Raw genomic sequence first — 23,474 nt, 5'->3', positions numbered from 1 at the left:
GGGGGGGGGGGATGTGGGGCGTTCTTGGGTCAAGGGTCCTTAGGAGAGGCTGTCTGAGCCTGCAGGTCCGGGTGCCCTTGGAGGAGCCCCCTCTGAGTCCAGACCTGGAGGAGGAGGACGATGACTTGGGCAAGACCTTGGCTGTGAGCAGGTTTGGGGACCTCATCAGCAAGCCCCCGGCCTGGGACCCTGAGAAGCCCAGCCGCAGCTACAGCGAGCGGGACTTTGAGTGTGGGTAGCCTGGGGACCCCTAGTGTGGCCGCCCTCACCACCATCACCTTCATTGCCACCATCACCGTGCTCACCACTGGCTTGGTCACCCAGTGCCATCTTGTGCTGGACGCTGTGCTGGACGCTGTGCTGGGCCACCATGCCATGTTAAGTCATCCTGCCTCACTCACCCATCGCCTGTCCACCTTCCAGGGGACCGGGCCCCAGACGCAGGGGAGACACAGGGAGATGGGCCTGAGGCTTCCCTCCGTGACCTTCGTCTTCCCCAAGTCTCTGCCATACCTCCGGCCCTGCTCTCTTTCTGACTCTGCCTTCCCCCCTTGCTGTATCGTGTCCTATTTCCCCAAGCCCCCCTTTCACGACCTTCTCCCTTAGGCCCATTCCCCCGCTCTGCCAGGCCTTACCAATGGCAGGACATGGATACAGGTGTTGGGGGGGAGCCTGGCTCTCGAGGAAGGACTAGGGTGCCCTTGTTTGAGGCCCTGAGCTAGAATAAGGTGTGTGCCCCTAGGGTGGTGAGGGGCCCCCTTCTGCTGTGGGGACCCCAACCGGCTCTCCTGCACCCCCAGTTCACCGGCACACATCCCACCACACCCACCACCCGCTCTCGGCGCGCCTGCCTCCACCCCACAAGCTGCGGCGACTGCCCCCCACCTCTGCCCGGCAGACCAGGAGAAAGAGGAAGAAGGAGAAGACCTCTGCTCCCCCCTCTGAGGGGACCCCTCCCATCCAGGAGGAGGGGGCAGCCGGAGTGGAGGAAGAGGAGGAGGAGGAGGAGGAGGAAGAGGAAGGGGAATCTGAGGCAGAACCTGTGGAGCCCCCGCCCTCAGGGTCCCCACAGAAAGCAAAGGTATGGGTCTGCCCCCGAAGGAGCACCGACTCCTCAGGGAGGGGTGCAGAGAGGAGAGGAAGGAAGACGAAGCAGAGGGGGCTGGGCCTGCCTGGGGGAAGCAGAGTCGGGGGTTGGGGGCTGAGTCTGGGCAGGGACCCAGGCACTCTGCTTTGTCCACAGTTCTCCATTGGAAGTGACGAGGATGACAGTCCTGGCCTCTCCGGGAAGGCTGCCTTCACCAAGCCCCTGCCCTCGGTGGGCCCTTGCTCTGACAAGAGCCCCCAGCAGTCAGTCAGGTACTGGCATTCAGCCCAGAGCAGGTCCCAGGCTCCTTCCTGACCCTGGGGATTGTCCCCAGCTCTGACCCCGGGGAAGAGGGGAGGAGAGGAGAGGGGGCGGAGGAAGCGGGGAGGGGCACGCCTCCCTCTCTATCCACATGACTGACAAAGAGGAGAGAGAAGGTGTCAACTAGAGAGGACAGGGCTAGAGGGGGAAGGACAGGGAGGAAGGGGGGGACTGGTGTGGTGGGGGCAGGGAGCTGGACGTGAGCTTCCTTCTCTGCCCAGAAGGAGTCTGTGTCTAGTGCCCAGGGGGCTATTCCAGGCCCCACCCCAAACTGGAGGAGGGCAAAGGAACCCCCTAACCTGGCCCATCTCCACCATGGTTCCCTGTCAAGTCCAAGGCTGCCATGGTGCCTCCTCAGCTCCCCGAGCCCCCGGGCCCGGGCCTCCCGAGTCGCTGGGGAGAAGAGCCGGCCCTGGAGCCCGTCGGCCAGCTATGACCTTCGGGAACGGCTGTGCCCAGGCAGTGCCCTGGGTAGCCCAGGTGGCCCGGAGCAGCAGGTGCCCACTGACGAGGCGGAGGCCCAGATGCTGGGCTCCGCGGACCTGGACGACATGAAGAGTGAGTGACACCCTGTGGCAGCCCCCGTGGCCCACCCCCATGGGCGCCCCGCCTGTGAGGAACCTTGGGGAAGCTCTGTGCTCTCCCCAGACTAGCGCTGGGTCCCCTCTGCAGTATCCCTGTCTGCTGGAATGTGGCCAGGGGCGGGGAGCTCACTACCTCACCAAGCCACTTCTCTGGTTGCCAGAGCTGAGATTTCCCTTCGTGACACCTCTGTCCTTCTGTCCTGATTCTGTCCTCTGAGTCACCCCCTGAATAAGGCAACCTCTCTTCCCCATGGCATTTGGAGATTTTATATCTCCTCTTCCCCTAAGGCTCATCTTCTCATCTTCGTTTTGGCCCCTTCACACTGGCCCCCTGAGCGTGAGCCACTCTTCTGGGTCCTGCTTCTCCCTACATCAGGGGCCCCATACTTGTCACACCACCGTTGGCAGGGCCTGGCCGCGATCTCGGCACATTCCTTCCGTCTTATCAGTGCCCTGGTTTCTGTGCCACCTGTCATCACCCACGGGGCTCTGTGCCCGGGCCAGGGGCATCACTGACCCCACCTCCCTCCCCCTTGGAACCACAGTGTGTGGGCGCGGGTGGGAGGGAGGGCTTTGAGCTCAGTACGTCATGGAAAGTTGCCAGGGCCTGAGGACAGGGACAGGAACAATCCGATGGCAGCAGTGGTGTGGGGGTGGGGGTCAGGGGGAGGGCGTGTTTACAGACTCAGGGAGGGGGCTGGAAGCAGCAGGGAGCAGGCCCGGGGCTGCCAGGAGTCAGGAGGCTCTGGTTGGGTGAAGACCACTGGCCCAGGCTCCCACCTTTTAGGAAAGCCAGGGCTCTGGGAGGGAGCAGGGGCCGAGGGCTCGGCCCCCGGGGGAATGATGAGCCTGCTGGAGGAGGCCACAGAGCCCATCGGGGCACCAAGCCCTAGGCCTGAGGACGCTGAGAGCCGGGGCCCTGGAATGGCCCCAGCCCCCAGCACTCGAGACTCGCTGACCTCAGAGGACTTAGAGATGTTGGTGCTGGACCTTGATGACTGTGACCCATGGGAACCCACCCAGGGCCAGCTGAGCCCCATGGCAGGGGGACCAGCTTGTGAGTAACTGGGCAGCTGGCCTTTCCGCAGCTGCTGGCCTGGAAGGGGCAGGTGGGGAGGAAGGGACAGAGCTCTCCTGGAGTCTGCCAGATGTGTGTATCAATGGGGGAGACCTGGGTGCTGAGAGAGGACACAGGGAAAGTGTTGGGGGCCTGGTGAATTGATACAGGTCATAGAGCTCCAGCATGAGAGGCAGCGGCCATGGGCGAGGGAAGGGAGCTGGGGCTGTGGACTGAGCTGGGGTCTGCCTTTTTACTGTGCTTTGGCCGGTGGTCCCCTGTGTTACTTTGGGCTAGTCCATCTCCCTGTCCGGGCTTCACTGTCCTTGTCTGTGGTGTGGAGGTGTGGACATGGCCCCTGGGCGACCGTGGCACCCGCCAGGTAGACTGGCTGGGCAGAGCAGGGGGCCGGAGGGGTTAACTGTGGCCGTGAGGCCCTGAGCTGGACCGCTGGGACCACGAAGCCTGCCTCGTCTGCAGGTCACCGGCTGGAGGACAACCCTGGCATGCGGCGTCACCTAGTGAAGAAGCCGTCGCGCACGCAGGGTGGGAGGGGCAGCCCCGGTGGCTTGGCCCCCATCCTGCGCAGGAAGAAAAAGAAGAAGACGTTGGATCGGAGGCCTCATGAGGTACCGGGCCTGCGGCTTCCTCTCCCCTCCTCCCCAGAGCCTCCTCTTCCCTCCTCCCTGCCTCGCCTGGGCGCCGTGTCTCTGAGACCGCCGGTCCCACCTGGCGGCCCCCAGACCCTCACCTTGGCGTCTGCCTCAGGTGTTTGTGGAGCTCAATGAGCTGACGCTGGACCGCAGCCAGGAGCCCCACTGGCGGGAGACGGCGCGCTGGATCAAGTTTGAGGAGGATGTGGAGGAAGAGACAGAGCGCTGGGGCAAGCCCCACGTGGCCTCGCTCTCTTTCCGCAGCCTTCTGGAGCTCCGGAGGACCATCGCCCACGGTAGGTGCCCCGCGGGCCTGGCCCTGGGGTGCAGTGCCCTCTTCAGAGACCCCGGAGGTTGGCCCGCAGCAGGCTGTCCAGCTCTTGGGGACTGCTCCCTGGAGTCCTGGGCCCAGGCGAGGTCCGGCTGCCACTCTGGAGATGTGGGGTCTGACTGCTTGCTTAGCCGTAAGCTCTGAGGGCCCGAGCTGTGCCTCTGGTGCCCGGTGCAGGACCTGGGCCGTAGTAGGCCGCAGTCCACGTGCGGGAAGCTCGCCCGTGGCTCCCCTCCCTGGGTTAGGAGGGGCCGTCCCTTGCTCTTGTGTTCCCTTTGCACACCCCCCTCTCTGGCTCGGCGAGGCCACGTGGAATGGTGTGGAACGGTGAGCCCCGGGCGCTTGGCTCGCGCCGCGTGTCTGCCTGCCCCAGGGGAGCGAGGCGGCCGGGGTGGTTGTTCCTATCTGATGGGGCCCTGCCCCTTCCTCGACTGTGCCCCCAGGAGCTGCCCTCCTGGACCTGGAGCAGACCACTCTGCCGGGTATCGCACATCTCGTGGTGGAGACCATGATCGTGTCTGACCAGATCCGTCCGGAGGACAGGGCCAGTGTCCTGCGCACCCTCCTGCTGAAACACAGGTGCCAGGGTGGGGCGCCTGGGACGGGCCTTCTAGGTCAGCTGCTCTTCCAGGAGCACAGACTCACCTGTGTGGCTTTCTAGCCTCTGCTTGCATAACCCAGGCGACAGGGAGTTTATTCCTCGTTCATCTTTGGACAGCACCAGCCGTTAGAAGGTTCTTTCTTACACTGAGGTACAAGGGATGCAGATCCTTTTCTTTTTTCTTTTCTTTTCTCTTCTCTTTCCTTTTCTCTTTTCTTTCTTTTTTCTTTTCTTTCTTTTCTTTTCTCTTTTCTCTTTTCTTTCCTTTTCTCTTTTTTCTTTTCTCTTCTTTTCTTTCTTTTCTTTTTCCTTTCCTTTTTTCTTTTTCCTTTCCTTTTCTCTTTTCTCTTTTTTCTTTTCTTTCCTTTGTTTTGCTTTTTTCTTTCAAGTTAAAAAAAAATTTTTTTTTCAACGTTTATTTATTTTTGGGACAGAGAGAGACAGAGCATGAACGGGGGAGGGTCAGAGAGAGGGAGACACAGAGTCTGAAACAGGCTCCAGGCTCTGAGCCATCAGCCCAGAGCCTGACGCGGGGCTCGAACTCACGGACCGCGAGATCGTGACCTGGCTGAAGTCAGACGCTTAACCGACTGCGCCACCCAGGCGCCCCTTCTTTCAAGTTTTTTAAATGTTTTTATTTATTTTTGAGAGAGAAAGACAGAGGATGAGCAGGGGAGGGGCAGAGAGGGATACACAGAATCCGAATCAGGCTCTGAACTGTCAGCACAGAGCCCAACGCAGGGCTCAAACTCACGAACTGTGAGATCATGACCTGAGCCAAAGTTGGATGCTCAACCGACTGAGACACCCAGGCGCCCCCCTCCGCTGACCCTTTATTTCTCATTTCTTCATGACCTCAGCCCACTAAGGGCATCTCCTCTTAACCTGCCTTGCTCCCTCTGCCCTCTTCACAGCCATCCCAATGATGACAAGGACACTGGCTTCTTTCCCCGAAACCCATCCAGCTCCAGCGTGAACTCGGTCATGGGGAATCATCACCCAACCCCCAGCCATGGCCCTGACGGTGCAGTGCCTACCATGGCCGAGGACGTGGGGGAACCAGCCCCTCTCTGGCCTCATGACCCAGATGCCAAGGAGGTCAGTCGCCTTGCTCTGACCTGGGCTGGGGGACTGAGAGGGCTTCTGATTTCACACTGGAGGCCACTGATGGCTTCGTTGAGTGGGTCAGGAAGGTTGGATGCCTGGTACCACACCAGGCATGTGGGGGATCCAGATACGCATGAGGGCCTCTGCCCTACAGAAATAGGAGGTTTAGATGAGATGATGTGGCAGACCCATGGGAGCCGTTTAAATGAGATAAGGCTGAGGTGGTCATGAGCTGCTCGGAGGAGGGGTCCACAGCCCGAGTGGTCTGCTCCCGATGTGGGGCGCGTCACCCCGGAGAGGGACAAAACAGGGCCCAGGTCCAGGGGTTGGAGGGCCGAGTCCAGGGGGGCTGAAGCAAGGGAGGGGAGGGCCTGCCACGGCCTCCGGTCAGGGTCCCAGCCCTATTCCAGTTCTGCGTCCTTAGAAGCCCCTCCACATGCCTGGGGGAGACAGTCACCGGGGAAAAAGCCTGAAGCTACTGGAGAAGATCCCTGAAGATGCCGAGGCTACTGTTGTGCTCGTGGGTAAGGAGGGCAGGGGGCTGGGGTTACTGGGTGTGTGGGTTTCCTTCCACTGTGGTCTGTTGGTCTTATGCTCTGGCCTGCAGGCCACCTCTTCCATCCCTGGCCAGCCCCCGAACTTGCACCTGCTTTTCTTGACAGCCTGTCTTGCCCCCAGCTCTTTCTTTCTCAGTCCTCTGCCTGCCTCCCGTCCAGTTTTCTGCTGTTTGGGACTGCTGCTAGTCTGCATGGCACTTTTGTGGGAGTTAAAAAGAAGCACTCTTTCTTGAAGACTGTGAACGTTTCATCTATTGATGAATCATAATAAATATGTAAACGTATGAATGAATAGGGTTTCTTTAGATTGGGGTTTCTTCGTGCAGCATGCAACCTGCTCAACTGTACATGACAGCCCCAGATGTTTTCTTTAGGGCCAGCCTGGACTGATCCTCTTTACCCAGTGCCCGGTGCCTTACTCTCCCCCACAGGCTGCGTGCCTTTCTTGGAGCAGCCGGCGGCAGCTTTTGTGCGACTGAATGAGGCTGTGCTCTTGGAGTCTGTGCTCGAGGTCCCGGTGCCGGTTCGCTTTCTCTTTGTGATGCTGGGTCCCAGCCACACCAGCACTGACTACCACGAGCTTGGGCGTTCCATTGCCACCCTCATGTCTGACAAGGTGGGTCCTGCAGGCCCCGGGCTGGGTGCTCTAGGCCTGTTCCCCTGAGCCCTACTTTTCCCCAGTCTCTCCCTGCCTACCTTGGTGCCTGTGGATGCAGGGGTGCTGGGGGCCCTTCTGGGTGGAGGCAGTGCTCTGGAGTGGTTGTGAAGGAGCTGTTGGCCAAGGGGAGAAGAGGGAGCCCTAGGCTGGGGCCGTTGGAAGGGGAGGTGGTTGAAGAGGGAGAAAGAGTTCTGGATGAGTCATGAGACTTGAAGGGGAGGGCTGGGTATGTCGGTCTTTGCTGTGGCTTCTCCTCGGCTTGGATAGGAAGGTCCTCTGGCCAGGGGTGATGTTGGAAATCCGTACTAACCAACCTGTAGGGTGTGGGTACTCTAGTCAGAATGGTTTCGGGGGCCCCTGCTATGCCAGGCGTTGCCCTTTTAGTTGTGGCGTTGTGGAAAAATCTCAAAGCTCCTAGGGGAACAGAAAGCATTTGGAGGTTCAGGGTTGTGGCCGGCCGATTGCTGGCCAGCAGGGACATGACTCCGTATTTTGACAATCGGACTGGACGCGTATACGTGGCCAGACATCCACCCTGCCTCTGGCTCTGTGAGGGCCCAACGCCTCCTCTCCGAAGCCCTCCCAGGGGCGCTCTGGGAGGCTCAGCCCTTGCCTCTCCTGCCCCCAGCTGTTTCATGAGGCTGCCTACCAGGCAGATGACCGGCAGGACCTCCTGAGTGCCATCAGCGAGTTCTTGGATGGCAGCATCGTGATCCCCCCATCGGAGGTAGAGGGCCGTGACCTGCTGCGCTCCGTGGCCGCCTTCCAGCGTGAGCTGCTGAGGAAGCGGAGGGAACGTGAACAGACCAAAGTGGAGATGACTACCCAGGGAAGCTATGTGGCCCCTGGGAAAGGTCAGCCCCTTTGGGGCCCATCCCCTACCCGCCCTGGAGCTCCTAAGGTCGTGACCCAGCCTGCCCTGACTCCCTAGCTCCTGCATGCCCGCTCCCAGCCCCTGTCGGGGAGGACTGAGCCCAGGGCCCCGCCGCGGGAGGGGTGGTCTGTGCTCCAACAGCCCCTTGTTCCCCCAGAGCTGGCTGTGGAGTTGGGGGGCTCTGAGGCGACCCCTGAAGATGACCCCCTGCTGCGGACTGGCTCAGTGTTTGGGGGGCTCGTGCGGGATGTGAAGCGTCGGTACCCGCACTACCCCAGTGACCTGCGAGATGCCTTGCACTCCCAGTGCGTGGCGGCCGTGCTGTTCATCTACTTCGCTGCCCTCAGCCCCGCCATCACCTTCGGGGGCCTGCTAGGTGAGAGGGAGGGGAGGCAGGGCGAGGCGCCCAGCGTCACCCTCAAGGTCTGTGGTCGGGAGACCCCAGGGATCACTCTTGCAGGGGTTGGGAGGGGTGCAAGGGGCGAGGGAGGCTGTGGCCGCCCCAGGGGTGCTGGTGGTGAGGGGCCTGGGAGGGATGGGGCTGGGCTCTGGGGGGCTGCTCTGTCCTAGTTGGGTCCCCAGGTCAGGGTAAGCTAGATGAAGAGGAGGGCCCGGGTCCAAGGAGCCAGGCCAGGGCCCTCCCACTGACCCTCGCCCTCGCCAGGGGAGAAGACGGAGGGCCTGATGGGCGTGTCCGAGCTGATTGTGTCCACCGCTGTGCTTGGCGTCCTCTTCTCCCTGCTGGGGGCCCAGCCGCTTCTTGTGGTCGGCTTCTCCGGGCCATTGCTGGTGTTCGAAGAAGCCTTCTTCAAGGTGATGCCGCTACCCTGCCCCTCCCCAGGGATCAGCTTCTCACGCCCTGTCCCTTGGCCCAGGCCGTGGGTCCCTGCAGTGTCTCCCCTCCTCCTCCTTTGGATCCCGTGACCTCTTCCCCCCCGCCCCCCCCACATCCCGCCGCCAGGGTCTCTGACCTCTGTGGGTAACCACACCTCCCTCCTGTCCTCCAGTTCTGCCGAGCCCAGGACCTGGAGTACCTCACCGGCCGGGTGTGGGTTGGCCTCTGGCTGGTGGTTTTTGTCCTTGCCCTGGTGGCCGCCGAAGGCAGCTTCCTGGTCCGCTATATCTCACCTTTCACCCAGGAGATCTTCGCCTTTCTCATCTCGCTTATTTTCATCTATGAGACCTTCCACAAGCTGTACAAGGTGGAGGTCCAGAGAGGTCTTGGGGGGTGGGCGTAGGTGGGGGCTGGGAAGCGCCCCGGGGAGGAGAGCATGGGGGTGGCGCATGGAGCCCTGGGAGCAGAGGGGGCAGGGAGGAGGGCTCCGTTGGGTGTGGGCGTGGGGGGTTGGGACACCCTGGGCTAAGTCAGCGCTGAAGGGCAGGGAGCCACAGCCAGAGGGTACAGGTTGGAACTCCAGTGGGGTCCAACCAGTATGTGATGGAGTGGGGCGCTGTCAGTGCTATGGGGCTCCTTTTGTAGAGGACTGTGTGTGTGTGTGTGTGCACGCGCGTGTGTGCGTGCATGGTGTAGCTGGGTGTCCTGTGACGCTGTTGCTTGGTCAGGTATGTGAGGACCCAGGCTTCGCCCTCACAGCTGTATGAAATCAGGGTGATGAAATTAGGGTCACCCGCCCAGGTTCAGTGTCACAACCTTGTAACCCACACAGGTATTCACGGAGCACCCGCTGCTGCCATTCTACCCTCCCGAGGGGGCATTGGAGGCTGGGCTAGACCTGAATGGGAGTGCCCTGCCCCCCACTGAGGGGCCGCCGGGCCCGAGGAACCAGCCCAACACGGCTCTGCTGTCCCTCATTCTCATGCTTGGGACCTTCCTCATTGCCTTCTTCCTGCGAAAGTTCAGGAACAGCCGCTTCTTGGGTGGCAAGGTGCGTGGCTGGGGACTGGGGGGCCCCCATGGGTCCCCCCCCACCCCCAGTTCCTGCCGTCACTGCCAGTCTCCGCTCCAGAGAGGGGCTTCCCCCTTGTCCCGGTCAACCCATGGACCTAAACCAAATCTGTGCAGTCCCTTCCCCACCGGAAGCGTCAGAGAAATTGAATCAGGGAGGAATGTCCTCTTGAGCTTCGCAGCACCCATGGGACTTAGAGGGACGGGTCAGGGGATTTCTGGCTCCAGCTTGGACCCAAGGGAATCGGGAGTAATGAGCCCTCATGTCAGTGCCCCTGACCCTCACGTTCACTTTCTGCTCCTTTACCCCATTGGCTCCTCTCTCCAGGCTCGCCGCATCATTGGGGACTTTGGCATCCCCATTTCCATTCTGGTGATGGTCCTAGTGGATTACTCTATTACAGACACCTACACGCAGGTGAGCGAGCTCCCCCACCCCCCAGCCCCGGCAGGGGATTCTCACCCCAGAGTCTTGAGAGGGAGGCCACGACTCATTCCCATTGCTGCAGTGGCCATGATCAAGGGTGGGCCTCAGCTTTCCTAGTGACATGGTGACCTGCTGGGGCCGCGCTGGGGTGGGTGGGTGGGCTGGGGGCCGCTGAGGTGGCCAGCCGGGGGGGGGGGGCGGTGTGAGGCTGTGTGACCCTGTGCCTAGACTCCTGGAGCAAGTAATGGGCTGGGGACCAAATGACAGGTGTCCCTGGGCCTCAGGGAGAAAAGATGTCATTCTCTTTTACCAGACCCTTGCAGGGACAGTGACTTTGGAAGATGGAAAACTAATTTCCCCAAAACCTGTTCACATCCAGGTTTCCTGGAGTCCTGGGACAGGGAACACAGAACTTGGTGGTGGGGGCAGTGCCACCCTATGGGGTTCTTAGCATGGGGAGGCCGTGTGCCTGAACCCTGTCTTCCTTCCTGCCATGCAGAAGCTGACGGTGCCCACAGGGCTCTCAGTGACATCCCCCCATAAGCGCACGTGGTTCATCCCACCCCTGGGCAGTGCCCGTCCCTTCCCGCCCTGGATGATGGTGGCGGCGGCTGTCCCTGCCCTCCTGGTCCTCATCTTGATCTTCATGGAGACACAGATCACTGCGTGAGGGGGCTGGAGGACCCTGGGTGGAGGAGGTTGGGGAAGAGCGGGAAGCGGTGGGAGTGGTGGCAAGGGGGGGGGGCACGTGGGCCTGGGCACAGTTTCCCTGCGGTGCTGTGACACGATACCCATCTGTCTGCATCATCATTTGCGAGGTGGCACTTGGCAGTCCTCACCACATTCTGGCAGTACGTTCTCTCGCCCAGTGATGCTCGCATGTGTCTCATTTTGGTTTTAAACCACAACGTGGTGAGATCTGGCATCTGGTTTTTGTGGTGCTTTAAATACCCACAGTATGAGATTTTAGCTCTGATTTGCTTAGCCGTGAGAACATCACTTTGGGAACTTGAAAGAGGAAACTGGCAGGCCCTGGGGAGAGCTCTTCCCTGCATGTCGTTCCCCCACGACGACGCTGTCCCTGTTGCGTGTGCCCGGCCTCGCGGCTGGCCTGCCCTCCTAGCCCCTCAGCCCTCGCTTCCCGTCCCGTTCCTGCAGGCTCATCGTCAGCCAGAAAGCACGGAGGCTGCTCAAGGGCTCTGGCTTCCACCTGGACCTGCTCCTGATCGGCTCGCTGGGGGGGGCTCTGTGGGCTGTTTGGGTTGCCCTGGCTCACGGCTGCCACCGTCCGCTCAGTCACTCATGTGAATGCACTGACTGTTATGCGCACTGCCATCGCTCCTGGCGACAAGCCCCAGATCCAGGAGGTGCGGGAGCAGCGGGTCACTGGAGTGCTCATCGCCAGCCTCGTGGGTGAGAGCACCCACCTTGCAAGGCCCCCTGCCCCCACCCCACAGACTTGCCTTCTCGGACCCTGTGGCCTTAAATCCACTGTCTATCCCGGACTTGACCCAGGTGACTCCTGAGTCTCCGAAGGCATCACGTCTAGCACCCGCTGTGACCCCAACCTGCCTCTTAACACTCTGTGAACCTTTTTACCCCGAGCCTTTTCCTGGTTCTCTGTCCTGCTCCATCTTCTCTTGTTTGTAGCGACGAGGCCCAGATCCCCTCTCCACGGGGCCCGTCCATCTTCATGGGGGCTGTCCGAGGGGTCAGGTAGGTCTGTGTCACCTCCTCCAGGCCTGTCTATCGTCATGGGGGCTGTGCTGCGCCGGATCCCGTTGGCTGTGCTCTTTGGGATTTTCCTGTACATGGGGGTCACGTCACTGTCCGGCATCCAGCTGTCCCAGCGTCTGTTGCTTATCCTCATGCCGGCGAAACACCATCCTGAGCAACCCTATGTGACCAAGGTAGGGCCAGGAAGCATGGAGGTGGGGAGGAGGGGTGATGGGGAGGGGCCGCGAGGGATTCCCGGGCTGGAGATGGACAGGATGACGGTGGAGGGTAAGTTGGGGCCTGGGGAGCTGAGTCCCCAGAGACTCGGGGGGGGGGGGGAGCAGGCCGAGGGCTGCGCCGCTGTGAGACTCGAGGCCGGTTCCCCAGGTGAAGACGTGGCGGATGCACCTGTTCACCTGCATCCAGCTGGGCTGCATCGCGCTGCTCTGGGTCGTCAAGTCCACAGCGGCCTCACTCGCCTTTCCCTTCCTGCTGCTGCTCACGGTGCCTCTGAGGCGTTGCCTTCTGCCCCGGCTCTTCCAGGAAAGGGAGCTGCAGGCGGTAAGGGATGCCGCGCGGGGCGGTGTGAGGGCAGATGGGCCCTGGAATCGGGGGCTCCTGGGTCCCAGCCTCTGCTGTGCCACCTGCTAGTTGTGTGACCAGAGGCAAGTTACCTAACCTCCTGGAATCTTACTTCCAGATGTAGGAAAGGGCTGATAATGGAGTCTTCCTTATAGGAGTGTCGTGAGGGTTAAGCGCTAATCCAGGTAAAGCACCAAGTATGACGGTTTGGTGTGAAATCCGCACAGGACTACTGCCGATAGCTGTGCAGGTCGTGTCCTGCACAAAAGCACACAGCTCAGGGACAAGCGGGGGTGGCGTGGCACCGAAACCCACCCCGAGCTCTGTTTTGGTCAGCTGGAGGAAGGGACGTGGTTTTGAAGTCACCCACCCGAACGCGGTGTACAGGGTAACACAGGAGCGAGGATTGGCCCCTTGGAAGTACTTGAGCGGCAGTAACGGCTGTCACCGTTACTGTTATCGGGAGGTGTCACTGGGCCGGCGACCTGAGGGTTTTGGCCAGAGGGAAGTGTTTCAGGCTGGGGTCATGGTCCCCACAGTCAGCGAGGCCCGGGAAGGTGTGGGCTGCTGGCCGGAGGCGTTGCCGGGGACTGGGAGGGCGGGAGCTGCCTCCCTGCCTCTCCCAACCCTCTCCCTTCTGCAGCTGGACTCTGAAGACGCTGAACCAAACTTTGACGAGGACGGCCAGGATGAATACAACGAGCTGCACATGCCCGTGTGATCCTCCAACGTGGTGCCCCTCAGAGACCCCGATACCTTAGTGATCGACACCTGGGCCCCAGTCGGAGCCCAGCCCCAGGGCCAGCGGGTTCCTCACAACCCAGAGACGTGCCTGGAACCACCACCGCCACGGCCAGAGCAGCCTGATGACTCTGCCTAGGGCACTGACCTTGGCTCACCCAGGCCCTTTCACAGACCAGACCGGCACAGGCTTTGAGCTCATTATAACCACACTCCTTGTCTTGTGTCTGCCTCACTTTCTTGGTTCCATCTCTGGTCTCTCAGGTCATACTTATCCAACTGGAATTGGAAGAATTCTATTTTCAGGGTCATCAAAGCCAGGGAGAGTTTGGAGGCAAGGACAGAATTCTTGGGGGAACGGGAGAGAAGGCCACAGAAGGTCAGAGCTGGACCTTATCGTCACCCCCTTGGGCCCTCTCGAGTACAGCTGAGGAAGGAGCAGGAGGCTCAAGGTCTGGCTCAAGGTCACACACTGCTAATCTGGCCCCTGCTTAGAAGGGGGAGGGTGGGAAAGGGGAAGGGGAGGAGGTTGCTCCGCTTTAGCCACTAGAGAAATCAGAGTGTCCCCAGTGGCTTTGGGCCTGTAGAGGGAAATGGAAAATGTTTATCTTCTTTTCCTGATCCCTGGCATTCCGAGGAGCAGGGACAGTAGCCCAATCCCCTAGACGCCAGGGTGGTGCTGGATTTGGGTCCCTGGACCATTTTAGATTCTCACGGCTTAAAAGAGTGGCAGTTGGGGATTCCTGAGGCCACTCCTTGTGCAACAGTCTGTTATGCCAGAAATAACCTGTGAGGCCTTGAAGAGGGTGCAAACTGGGAGCCCATTGCGTCACAGTTGCTAGGCAACCGGTAGCGTTGTGAAGCAGGTTGGCCCTGTGTTGCCCCCTGGTGGCCATTCTCTCACACTGCAGGCTCCGTCCCCACCGGGCAGGAGTAGCGCTGCCACCTGGTGGACCCGCTGGATCTCGTGGCCAGAGATCCCAGGGACGCACATTCTGTGCCTCCTTGGGAGACACGGAGAGGGCCGGGAATGTTACGTGGAGTTCCACAGCCCCCTGGGTGGCTCTGCGCATCCCGATCCAGGCTTCCTCAGCCCCACCCTAGCTGGCCTTGCTTCTTCCTTAGCCTTTTCCTAGTTTCGTCCCTCGTGTTCAGGCCAACAGCTAGAGCCCTGAAGCTGGTCAGCACAGAGGGGACAGAGCGCTGCGAGGCCGTTTGTGGTGTTCATAGGGAAGAGATGCCCTTCCAGACGTCCCAGATTGCCATTTGGGTTTAAGCATTTCAGTCCAGCCGGCTCCTTTGGTCTCCGGCGACACCATGGCCTCTAAGTTCATTTGGCCTTTGACTGGCTCCCTTGGCCTAATGAAGACAAAATCCCTTTTCCCTGAGGTTGGCCAAGTCCCGGTGGAATTTCAGAGGAACTGTGCCAGGAGCAAAGTGAATGAAGGTCAAACACAAAAACCCGGAAAGTAGATTGAGAGCAGAGCAGATGGCGAACGAGATGGCAGAGGCAACAGATGGGCGTGGCTGAGAGGCGTTGTATGCAGGGGTGGGGGTGGGGGGGGTCCGTCAGGGTGCGGGTGGGTTTCCCCATTTGATCTGGGGGATGCGGGGGACTCCGAAGGAAAGAACCTACTACTTCCTAAGCCCCTGAGGGCAAGTGCTAACTTGAGCCGCGAAAGCTTGGCTCTTCATTGGACACAGGCTGTGTCAGTCATCTCTACTTGGCAAATAGCTGGGAGGTGGGGGTGTTCCTCAACTGGAAAATGAGAAACAAGATGGCGGGGGCATTTCAAAAGGAATGCGTCTGGGTCCTGGCTGGTGGCCTTCAGTAAAATTAGGAGCCAGGGCCTCAGAGCAGTAGGTGAAAAGGTAGAACCAGATACAACTTCTGGCTAGTGAACATGTCGCCCAGTGTGGAAGGATTTGAATAAGACCTAAGAGCCTGGGACCCTGAAGACAAGCGCCACCCACCTTTTCCCGGCCCCCACGGAGGGAAGGCAGGTGCAGCTGAATCAGGTTTTGGAGGGCAGTGTTGGCCAACCCATACGCTGAACTGCCTGGTCAGAGGGATTCTTTCTCACCCGGGGTGGGGGCCTGTAGAGGCTCCAAGAGGCCCGAGGAGGTTGCAGCACCCCGAAAGTTTGCCAGGGATGGGTACCTTGAGGGTGGCAGAGGAAGGAGGCACAGTGGGGGCCAGGTTAGGCATGGAAGAAAGACAAGGGATGATGAAGCAGTGGCAAACCCATAGAATGGCAGCTGGCTTGGTTTGGGGCCTGGACTGTTAGAGCTCATTTCATTTCATTTGGGTTTTCTCTGACTTTCTCTTCACTGACCCTCTCACCTCATCCTCCTGGGGCATTGGGCAGCTTGATTGAGGATGTCTTCTTCCGGGGGAAGGAGAGGGAACCAACAGAGAGGAGCCCCATCTGGTACCATCTGGTGGCCCAGCTCTGGGGGACTATGATGGGGTTAGAGGCCACGTATTTATTTTATTATTATTATTTTTTTATTTTAGAGAGTGAGAGCGCATGGGGGAGAGGGGCAGAGGGAGAGAGAGAGAATCCCAACCAGACTTCACGCTCAGCGCAGAGCCCAACAAGGGGGTTAGATCATGACCCAGGATCAAAAGTTGGATGCTCAATCGACTGAGCGACCCAGGTACCCTGAGGTCATGGTACTTAAAAATTTTTTTTGCTAATGTTTATTTATTTTTGAGAGACAGAGACAAAGCACGAGCGGGGCGGGGGAGCAGTGGACAGAGAGAAAGGGAGACACGGAATCCAAAGCAGGTTCTAGGCTCCGAGCTGTCAGCACAGACCCCGACGCAGGCTTGAACTCAAGAACTGTGAGATCACGACCTGGCCTGAAGTCGGATGCTTAACCAACTGAGCCACCCAGGCACCCCTTTGGTATTTTTGAATGACAGGCCCCACTGCTATCTGGTTGAGACTAGAAGCAGCTTGGCAAGTGGGCACAAGCAAGGTGGGACAGGACCCTTCTGATAAGGAGAATAGTGGACCCACTGCCATTTTACCCTCCCCTTGCAGCTTTCTGAGTGGAGTCATGGCCACATCCTGGGTGGCTGCCCAACACTTTCGTTCTCAGACAAGTCCAAGCCCACTTCAGGCCCAGGGAAGTGCTACCTCATTCTTTTACTTTGAGCAAAGAGGGTGGCTGGCGCCTTGTTCCGCGCTGAGGATTCAGCTCACTCAAGATGTCTGATGCCCTCGTGAAAGCTTCTGGCTGTCAGCGCTCATAGACCATCTGCTTGGATTGCCCTGAACCCCTCCTTCAGGGCACAGAACCTGGCAATAATGTGTCCCATTTGGCAGCCTGTGTGACATCTCTTATTGTATTAGGTGACTCAAATAATGATCATGCCTGTTGACACTTAGAGCTTCCGAAGGGAATTCTGAGTAGCAATGGAAAGGCGAAGCAGGAGTCAAGGACACTTGTGCCAACACCGCCCGTATAGCTGGTCATTAAGCCAATAGCAATAAAACAGGTTCTGTGGATCCAACTGTGGATTGAATCTAGTGTGGCAAATAGGAAACCCAGAGTGAGGGGTTTGGTTTCCAGATAAATGAATGATATAACTCTCCGAGAGACAACTTGATTAGTTGTGTGACTGCCCACTTGTGCAAAGAGCAAACTCCAGTATTTGTAGGGTTTATGTTCTGGAAGGAAGATTTATTTGAGACCTCTGCTGGGATTATTTTTAATTTAGTTGAAAATGTTTCTTTTGCTTTTTTTTTTTTTTTTTTTACATTTATTTATTTTTGATAGGCAGAGAGAGACAGAGCACAAGTCGGGGAGGGGCAGAGAGAGAAGGAGACACAGAATCCCAAGCAGGCTCCAGGCTCTGATCTGTCAGCACAGAGCCCGACGCCGGGCCCGAACTCACAAACTGGGAGATCATGACCTGAGCCGAAGTCAGACGCTCAACTGACTGAGCCACCCAGGCACCCTGGAAATGTTTCTTTTTATTGAACAAGTCTTTGTCCAGTGCTGACCGAGCAGGCAGCTGTTGGGATGTTCTGTGGGGGTGGGTGAGCCCCACTTAGATCTGGGGGGCCTGGAGAAGCAGCAGAGGGCTCTTGGGTCAGGGCTGCCATGGTCATGGAGGTGACGGACAGAGAGGAGATGGGTCCAACTGGAGAGAGAGCAGGCCTGGGGGCTGCTGGATGACAGTGTTGAGGAGAAGGGGGCACTGAGGAATGTACACAATGAGACTTTCACTTGAGGCTCCCTCAGCGTGCTGGCCACGGCATGACTCCCATGGCACCTCCATGGCTCATATTCATCTGTCTCCCCTCTGGGCCATAAGATGGGCAGAGACCCAGCCTGAGCCTTTTTTTGTGCCCCTAACAACAACAACAGCAACAACAAAACAAGGCCTGGTCACAGGGGGGCATGGAGGGCAGAGAGGTGAGTAGGTGGCAGAGAAGGAAGGGTCAAGAGGTCAAGGACGCTGCCCTATTTAACATCCCCTGAAAGCCAAGGGTGACACCAGTAGCACCGTTAAAAAATTCCGAGAGATGTTTTGGTTCTTGTGTTTGTTAGTTTCATTCACAGCTGTCACTTTCTTGGTGTCTGTTAGTGGTACTACCCTCAAGACCCAAACAGGCATTGTGGGTTTCTTTCTTTCTTTTTTTTTTTTTTTTTAACACTTATTTATTTTTGAGACCGAGAGAGACAGAGCATGAACAGGGGAGGGGCAGAGAGAGAGGGAGACACAGAATCTGAAACAGGCTCCAGGCTCCAAGCTGTCAGCACAGAGCCCGACGAGGGGCTCGAACTCACGGACGGCGAGATCGTGACCTGAGCCGAAGTCGGACGCTTAACCGACCAAGCCACCCAGGCGCCCCTGTGGGTTTCTTTCTGAGTCGGCTGGGAGGAGAGAAGTTGTGATGCTGCATACTAGGCTGATGAGCAGACGGTGGCAGGTGGGAAAGAGAAAGTGCCATCAAGGGCCCCAGGAGCTGTAGGAACCAAGATAGGGGATGGATGGGAAGCCCGAGAGATGGCCCTGGGGCTCCAGTCAGCAGAAAGCTTTAAGTTCCATCTTAGCTGTCCCATTCCTGCTTTATGGGTGGTTCTTCAAAATGTTAATGATGGAGGGACCACAGCCTCTCCTTCGTTCTGGTTTTGGAGGTCCCGTTGAATATAGTGCTTCTTTGTAAGAGCTCTCCCTAATGCCAGGATCTCTGGAGGCCATCCTCATACCCTGTTTGCTCTCTGAGGCCCAGCCCTCACCTCCATTCTCACTATAGCTGAAAGTCATTTCTTATCATTGCTTCTCCTTAGTGTGGACATACAAATACATGGTGCATTTATTTACTTTAGAAGGGGCAGGACCATGCCTATTTCTCTTCTGTTTCCCATGCAACCTGAAGGGCTGTATGTAGCATATTCTAATGTTTGGGCTGATTGGTTGGGGGCTGTGATCTGTGAGGTCCTTTCTGGCTCTGCTGGCTTTGCTGTTGTTGAGGGCGTTGTGTTTCAGTGGCCAGAGCATGAGGCTGGGAGTCAGGAGTCCTGGGTTCTAGCTTGGCTCAGGGGATTAGGTGATGACTTTGGTTATGTCCCCTCATCTTTCTGGGGTATTAGGGATTTGCTTCAGTGCCTCTTCTGTGGACCTGTTCTTCCAACGGACCTGGACTGCTGCAGTGCCTGCCCCAGGAAGGGTGGGGAACAAGAGGCTGCAATGCCATGGTAACCCCCAAACAATCTATGGGCAAAGTTGCTAAGCTTAAGAACATTTTCCTTAGCCTTGCCAGGAAAATAGATCTTGGGAGAGCTCACTTTTCTATTCCCAGGGGAATTAGAAACTCAGGGCTCTCCAGGGGGTGAGGTAGGGTGAGGAGTGGGGCTGAGCGTTGATCTTGGAGGATGACTTTGGGAGTCATGACTGAATAATCAGACAAAGCTCTAAGAGATAACTGAATTCAATTAGAGGAAAGTTTAATATCCATGAGAATTGTGCAGTCCTAAGGCATGAGAAGCACATGAAAAGAATGGGGATTCTTTATTTTTTTTAAGGATTTTTTAAGGGGTGCTTGGGTGGCTCAGTGGGTTGAGCGTCTGACTTAGGCTCAGGTCATGATCTCACAGTTGGTGGGATTGAGCCCCGCATCAGGCTCTGTGCTGACAGCTCAGAGCCTGGAGCCTGCTTTGGATTTTGTGTCCCCCTCTCTCTCTGCCCCTCCTCTGCCTACACTCTGTCTCTCTCTGTCTCAAAAAATAAATATTAAAAAAAATTAAAAATTAAAAAAAAATTATTTTTTTAAGTAATTCCTACACCGAATGTGGGGCTCAAACTCATGACCCTGAGATCAAGAGTTGCACGCTCCACCAGCTGAGACAGCCAGGTACCCCTAGGATTCTTTAGAGTTAGATGGAAACATATATATAGTTACATACCTTAAGGGTCAAATAAATGCAAAATCAAATGTGGGCCCTGGATAGGGGCTGTGGACTGGACTCTGGTTTGAAAACTAGTAATCAATTACCAGTATTTAAGGGAGTGGTCTCCCACCAATGAGGATCCAGTCAGCATCTGCCCCAAAGTTTTCATTGATGAACAACCTTAGTTAAAAAGAAGGAAATCATCTTTATCATGGATAGACATTTTAGTAATCCAGGGAAAACATGAAATTCAGCACACAAATGTTTAAGGGAATCAAAACTGTAGTTTTAATATTTTCAAGTTAAAGGAATTTGTGTGTATATTATTGTCTTAGCTGTTTGGGCTGCTATAACAGAATACCATAGACTAGGTGGCTTATAAACAACAGAAATTTATGACTCACAGTTCTGGAGGTGGGGAAGTCCAAGATCAAGTTGCTACAGAGTTGGGGTGTGTGAGAGTCTAGTTCTTGGTCCCTAGATATCTGCCTGTCTTCTCACTGTGTCCTCACATGGCAGAAAGGGCAAGAGAGTTCTCTGGGGTTACTTATAAGGGTACTAATCTCACTTATGAGGACTCCACCATCATGACCTGACCATGTCTCAAAGGCCCCTCCTAAATGCCTTCACACTGGGGGTTAGGATTTCAACATAGGAATTTGGGGGGGACACTAACATTCATTCCATAGTGAGGATATTTCATGTACGTGTGGTTTTAAGGAGAATTTGGCTATGACAATAATGGACCACTAACATTCCACTTTTATGTTTGTACTTGAATAATTGATTGAGATTTGAAGTTGAAATCTCTCTAAATTTACATATAGTTTGGAAATTTATGAGAACATAAGCTTGACTGCTTTTTGCATGCTGAATTTATTAACTTTTCTGAGAGTCACTTTAGTACTTGGGAAGGTGTGTCAGTCAGATGAAGTACTTAAAGAAGAATGGAATGTATTAAATTTATAAATGCTGCTTAAAATGTTAAAGAAGTTTAATTAACTAAGTGTATAAATGGGACCAAACATTAATCAAAAGCCCTCTCGAAGTGATTGTTAATATTTGCTAGACTTATACATAGGACAATAAGCTTCCTAAGCCAATTTTAAAAGCTGAAGGAAGAGCAATACATTTCTGAATCTCTACTTTAAATAAATCAAATACTCACTTGAGTATTTGAGCAGACCCAAGTAGAACTATGCGTGGTCTCTTCTGTGCCCCAAAGCCACCCTCAAGGAATTAAAAAAAACTTTCCTCTAAGCAGTGAATGGGTGTTCAGTGATGCCGGAGGGAGCACAGTGAGTGGAAGGGGAGAAAGGGAAATAAAATTTCAGTGTCATTGGGATTGTCTCGTTCCCAGGGTCAGTCTAGTTGGTTTATTCCACCCAATGCCAAATTGCTCATCTCACAGGGAGAGACTGTAATTAAGTGTATGCTCACTGTGTGCGGGGTCAGAATAGCTGACGAGGGTGTTTGGCAACTAAGTGGGGTAAGTCATGGTGGCTTTGGGTTCCTCCGCTGTCCCTCTCAGCAAGCCCTTCTAGATGCAGGTCCCCTCTTCTTCTACCTGTCAGTTATTCCTCAAACCATTTCCCCTGAGCAAGAATAAGGACGTTTGCAGGAGAGACCAAGATTTTGTTTTCCAGAAGGGTTTGCTGCTGAGGGCCAGTGGAATGTGCATCGGTCAGAATGCTTATTTGCACCTCATAGAAGCCAGCTGTAGCTAATTTAAGCAGAAACAGAGCTTAAAGAACCACATATAGAACCACTGGGAAGGTAGGAGAATTCAACTCAGAAGTGACGTTGGCCAGAACCACAGTCAAAGACACGCCATAGAAAAAGTTGGGTGAGAGGCGCTTGGCTGGCTCAGTCAGAAGAGCATGTGATTCTTGATCTCAGGGTTGTGAGTTCCAGTCCCAAGTTGAGTGTAGAGACTAGTTAAAAAAAAAAAAAGCAACACACAAAAAAACCCAGTTGCATGAGAATGCTGCAGCCACCACTGAGCCTACAATGACACAGCTTGAGCCCCTGGTGGTGGATGCCTTACCTGGTATTGCTGCCACAGGTGGTCCTAGAATGATATCCCGCCGTCCTGCCTCTTGGCATGGCCAGAGCCTGACCCAAGGTCTCAGGTGGATGCATCCGGTTCTCCAAGCTTATATCATATGCTTGTGTCCATACTGCAGGGAAGGCTGGGAATGAGAATATGTGACATTTCTAGCTTCTGGGGTGGAAGATGGGCTCTGACTTCCTCTGAGATTCATGGCAGTGGTGTCTGGAAGCCAGTTTACAGGAATCAATTGTTAGAATTTCAGGGACTTGTGAGCTGGTTGTTAAACACAGCCACTATTAAAAAACAAATTACAGTAGCTGTAGTTTCCCCTATTTTTCCTGCAAATTACAGCTAAAGCCCCTGGTCATTGTATATGAAAGAAACACCCTAAGGAGACCAGAAGGCAGACCAGCTAGGGACCTAGAGACCAAACACATCAGTGATTTCCTTGGGATTTCTTTTTGCCTCATCTTTCCCAAATATGGAGCTGTAAAAGAGCCGGCAACCCAGAAATTGCCCGCGGGTACAGACAAAAAAGCTCTAACAAAAGTCTGCTCTCTAACCAATGGTCAGGAAAGGAGCAACACAGCAAGATAGAAAACGTCTAAACAATAACTGCCAAACACCAGAGAAAACTGCAGCCCCATACCCACTCATGCCAACAAAGGCTAAGTGGGGAGCCTACATTTCCAACCTTGAGAGACCTCCACGCCTTGCTGGGGTAGTGTCATAGAAGGCCAACTAGGGGACCTATACTTCCATCTCTATCTACCAGTAAAGAGGCACATTCTCCCACATCCCCTGAGGTGGAGGCAGAGGAGGGCCCGGTGGAGAGTCAGAATAATTGCCCAGCAGTAGGAGACAGAGAAGATTATTATGTAATGCTGATAAAAAGTCAATCCATTAAGAAAACTTCAACAATTGGGGCGCCTGGGTGGCACAGTCAGTTAAGCGTCCAACTTCAGCCAGGTCACGATCTCGTGGTCCGTGAGTTCGAGCCCCGTGTCAGGCTCTGGGCTGATGGCTCAGAGCCTGGAGCCTGTTTCCCATTCTGTGTCTCCCTCTCTCTGCCCCTCCCCCGTTCATGCTCTGTCTCTCTCTGTCCCAAAAATAAATAAAAAACGTTGAAAAAAAATTAAAAAAAAAAAAAGAAAACTTCAACAACCAAGCTATGAAATATGCAAAGTAAAAGGTTATTGAACTGAAAGGAGAAACAGACAAATCACAATTATAGCTGGAGATGTTAACAATCCTCTCAACAGTTGATAGAACAATTGATAGAAAACTAGCAAGGATATAGAACTCAACAACACCATTGGCCAACAGGACCAGATTGACATTTATAGGATGGTAACCCAACAACATTAGAATATATACTCTTTTCTTTTTTTTAAAGGTTTATTTTGAGAGAGAAAGCAGGCACGTGGGGGAGGGGCAGAGAGAGAGAATCTCAAGTGGGGCTTGAACCCATGAACTGCAAGATCATGACCTAAGCTGGAATCTGACCTGAGTCAGATGCTTAATGGACTGAACCACCTAGGTGCCCCTGTATTTGAAATTGAAATCATCAGTGTTTGTTCTCTGACCATGGTGGAATTGAACTAGAAAATCAATAACAGGAAAATTTACAAATGCCTGGAAACTAAACAGTACACTTAAGAAAGAAGTAAAAAATAACCCAAATACATGGAGGGACATACTATGTTCATGGACTGGAAGACTCAGCATTGCAAAGATGTCAACTGTCCCTAAATTGATATACAGTTTTAATGTAATTTCTATTTATTGTTTAAAAATTTTTAAGTGTT

General features: G+C 55.6%; 1 protein-coding gene across 1 annotated transcript; it reads left to right on the top strand.

Annotated features, from left to right (window-relative positions):
* Positions 1–6: 6 nt before the first annotated feature.
* On the top strand, positions 7–13,437 carry SLC4A3 (solute carrier family 4 member 3). The gene is given in 22 exon segments (XM_040450895.1): positions 7–231; positions 801–1,081; positions 1,244–1,359; positions 1,767–1,966; positions 3,530–3,678; positions 3,818–3,998; positions 4,477–4,612; positions 5,549–5,732; positions 6,166–6,265; positions 6,730–6,914; positions 7,585–7,810; positions 7,988–8,206; positions 8,495–8,643; positions 8,838–9,032; positions 9,498–9,716; positions 10,065–10,154; positions 10,663–10,829; positions 11,322–11,400; positions 11,402–11,576; positions 11,904–12,073; positions 12,267–12,440; positions 13,105–13,437. Coding segments are annotated over 22 exon segments (3,693 nt in total). The 5' UTR covers positions 7–11; the 3' UTR covers positions 13,183–13,437.
* Positions 13,438–23,474: the final 10,037 nt, after the last annotated feature.

The sequence above is a fragment of the Herpailurus yagouaroundi genome, unplaced genomic scaffold (assembly GCF_014898765.1).
Source record: "Herpailurus yagouaroundi ecotype Mexico unplaced genomic scaffold, PumYag 202, whole genome shotgun sequence".
Taxonomy (NCBI): Eukaryota; Metazoa; Chordata; class Mammalia; order Carnivora; family Felidae; genus Herpailurus; species Herpailurus yagouaroundi.
This window is presented reverse-complemented; position numbering and strand designations above follow the sequence as displayed.